General features: G+C 57.8%; 1 protein-coding gene across 1 annotated transcript; it reads right to left on the bottom strand.

The window, feature by feature from the left end:
* Positions 1–209: 209 nt before the first annotated feature.
* Positions 210–1,282, bottom strand: LOC136457831 (uncharacterized). The gene has a single exon (XM_066457837.1). It carries the CDS (start codon positions 1,177–1,179, stop codon positions 679–681), a length of 501 nt encoding a protein of 166 aa, XP_066313934.1. The 5' UTR covers positions 1,180–1,282; the 3' UTR covers positions 210–678.
* Between the last annotated feature and the right edge of the window lie 2,399 nt (positions 1,283–3,681).

Here is a 3,681-nt window from a genome sequence, read left to right as displayed (position 1 = left end):
AAACATATATCTATAATAAGCATAAGGATACTCCCTCTGTTCCAATCTTCCGTTCAACAAAACACATACGTAGTATCTCTCACATTTTGAAGATTAAGTTTCACTAAATTCATGTAAAAAAATAATATTGATATTAAAATATCTAAATATATTTATTTAGGTGACCTGACTTCTCTGAAAGGATAGGCAGAACCATTTTAGAACCGAGGGAATACTACTAAAATATCGAAACAGATCAGAGCTCCAGCAGTGCACACAGAGCCTCAGAGGGCAGGGCACTTGCATATTTCCACAAAGGAACCTGTGAAGAAACATGGACACAACGGGGACATGATCATATGCCCAGCTTCGGTCTAACTGCAAATTTCAATCCCGTAGCGCACACTGCCTGCACAGAGTTTACATATCGACCGTTGCATTTGCATACGGTACTTCACTAGGCACGATTTTTCGGTGCTGATGTGCCTGGATTCTAATTTGCAGCCGGTGCACGATCAACGGAGCAACGAAGAGCGCGCTTGGAATTGCACCATTGCATAACATCGCATCTACTCGACTAGCTACCTCGCCTAAACATCCTCCGCCGCATTCCCCGTTCCTCACTGGGCAGAGCAGGATCAGCAAAAGAAGCATTGCCACCGGCACGGTTCCTCACTTCCTCTCTCTTTCCCTCTAGCTTCACCAGATGCTCCAAATGTCGTGGTCGAAGGCGGCCACCTCGGCGTCGCCGGCGCGGCCGCCGGCGCACCGGAAGTCCTCCTCGACGAAGGGGAACCAGCCGAGCAGCTTCTCCTCGTCCACGCCCCAGGTCCACCACGCCGCCGCGGCGGTCAGCCCGGCGTCGTCGAGGTCCCAGTACACGGCGCGCGCGTCGTCCGCGTCCGCGTCTCCCTCCCGGCCGCCGCCGACGCAGTCGTCCGGCACGGTCGGCGCCATCATCTCCGGCCCGCCGGGCAAAGACGACGCGGCTGAGCCGGCATTTGCTGCTGCAGTGGCGGCGGCCGCCGCGACGCGTGGACCAGCGGCGCCGGGCTTCGTCTTGGCGCCCGCGCCCGCCGCCTTGGGCTGCTTCGGCTGCTTGGCCCGGCGCTGCGGCTTAGGGTTGGCGGCAGCGGTGGTGGCGGCGGAGGGGTCATGCGGCCCCTCGACCTTGGGCTGCTGCGCTCTCGTTCGCTTCATGGCTCGCTGGCTGGCGCGCGGTCCTCTGCTTCGGGCGGGCCGCTCTGCTGTTGAGGCGGGCGACGTAGAAGTGAGTGTGTGTGAGCGTGTCGTGGAACGGTGGGAGTGGAGCTCCGAGGCGCTTCGGCGCGCGGCCCTTTTGTAGGAGTAGAAGGCGGGTGGGGTCTCCGGTTCGCGCCAGGCTTGGGCTCGGCAGGACGCGGGACGTGGGCTGTGCCGCTGCCTGGTGTGGTGAGTGGTGACTCGTGACCCGAGCGAGTGGGTTGCACTTGCATCCAGACTCCTAGGCTGGCCGACTGGGCGAGGAGAGTCCAGGATCTTGATGGAAGCTGGTGTGGATGGATGCGACTGCCAAAACTCGTTGCCACGCATCGCTGTTCAGCCTGTTGCTGCGTCAAGTGTCTACACGATGTTTGTAGCAGCCGATTAGTGGCCGCACCATTTGCGGTTCACCTTCATGGCCAGTGGCCCGGCGGAATCCGGCGTGTCACGTTCCCGCCGCGAAGATCAGCCAGCTTGTGATGCTAGTATACGTACTCGTACAACGTTCGGTAGCTCACGACGCGTGCACGTAGCCACGGGCCGAGAGCACGGAACATGGGGCCGCGCGGTCGGCGGCAGTCTGGATCCCAGCCAGCTGCTGCGTGCCAGCACGTGGAAACGCCGGCGACTTGGGAAGGTGGGCGGGGGGGATCGCGTGCGCCGGCTCTCATAACCAGGTCGGCGTGGGATGATATGTGTGGTGTGCTTCCGAGGCTGGACCTGTAATCTCCGCATGTGAGTACGTACTCGATGGCTGCAACAGCAAGTGTTTATTAACAGTATTTTAATCTCTTTCGTACGGGTACTCTGGTATCGACCGAAGAACAGGTGTATTCGTACACGGGTCTTCGAGTACGTACGAGTGAAGAAGCAGAATCCGTCGTCGGTGGCGTATCCTATTAAGAAGACAGTTAGGGGCGTATTTAAGGGCCGACAGGGCGTGGCCGCACGGCAAACCCCGGAATTAATTGCAAGACCTGGCCTCACCTCCCTCAAGCGGCAGCTGTATATTCTATGCATGCAAGCGGCGCACGGCACGGCTCGCCGGCTCGGCAGGCAGCCCCCAGCTGACAGGCGGACGCGGGGGAGAGGATTTGGGTGCGTGCGGGGCAGTTGCTTGGGTCCGGTGGTGGTAGTTCCTGGCGCGCGGCAGCGGCAACTTGTTGGCTCGCTGGCTCGTGCCTGCCGGTGCCGGCCGAGCGCCGCTGCTGCCCGCTAGCTTGTGTCGGCCCACCAATCGCCGCCGCGGCGCGCGGCAAGGGTCTCCGTCGCGTGTCGTGCTCGCCCACGCGATGCTGTCCCCCACAATGGCTGCCTTTGCCGCGGCCCGGTCCGGTCAGGAAGCCGACGATATATATATCGTCGCTGCTGCTTCCGGCGCGACTGATGCGGACCGTGCACCGAGATCAGTTGTTCGATGCGTGCGGCCGGTCATGATGCCCGGCGGCACCGTACCGGAGGCCAGTTTGACAGGATAGGAGGATAGTGGCCAACCCGTCCACGTGCGGCGGCGGCGATCCCGTCGTATTGATCGTACTTGCCCGGGAAATTAAGGAAGCCACCGACGTTGAGTTGGCGGCATACCAGCGAGATCATTGCGCTCGTGCCGGTGCCGACCACACCGGTGAGGGCTGGGGAGTTCTGGATCTGGGCTAGGCCTCTCGCGTACCGTTTGAAGCCCACCTGAGTAATAAGGGCAGGGCCCATTATAATTGTTTAGCAAACCATAATCAAAGGTACCCATTGGGCCGCTGTGTGTGAACAAGAAAGTGGGCCATCCAGATCTTTGGTTTCCAGAAGAGAGCGACACGTTCCCCTATAAAAGAAGAAGAAGAAGAAGAGAGCGACACGTGTGGCGCCCACCCGCTCAGTGACTGATCGAGGCCCTTACTGCTAGTACATACATTACAATTCTACAAACAGCTACTTGAAGAAACGGCACCATAGTGTTACGTGTGACTGAGCAACGCGCTGAAGGATAAACACACGGACAGAGGGAAGAAGAGGCACGGTGGGTGCGTGGAGTAGGAAGGGTTGGTTTACCAGCTCCTGTCAATTAGATACCAAACTAACTTGGCTTTTGGCTCTTTTTTCCCCTGATTTTCGCGATGGGTCGCTTTGCTTTGCGACGGATACTTGTTTTTCTGAGAAGAAACTGGACGAGGGTTGGGTTGCAGCGTCCGGAGTCTGCTCAGGTCAGATCAGGCCGATGGGCGATGGCGATGCAAAGCTGATGCTGCTACTCATCCATAGTCTTGGCGCGTGCCACACACCTGTAGGAGTAGATTGTAGCCAGATTGATGGTTAGTGCCATGAATTACTCTAGTAATAGCTTGTTTATAGCAGCTGATGAGGAAACATTGCGGCTTTAGGGCCTGTTTGGATGAGTTTCGGATTCTTAAAAAGCCGGTTTTTGTCTCTAGTTTCTAAAATTTGGATTCTGAGCGAAAACCAATGAAG

Source organism: Miscanthus floridulus, chromosome 6, assembly GCF_019320115.1.
Source record: "Miscanthus floridulus cultivar M001 chromosome 6, ASM1932011v1, whole genome shotgun sequence".
NCBI lineage: Eukaryota > Viridiplantae > Streptophyta > Magnoliopsida > Poales > Poaceae > Miscanthus > Miscanthus floridulus.
The sequence above is the reverse complement of the archived record's forward strand: the minus strand, read 5'-3'. Positions and strand labels throughout refer to the sequence as shown.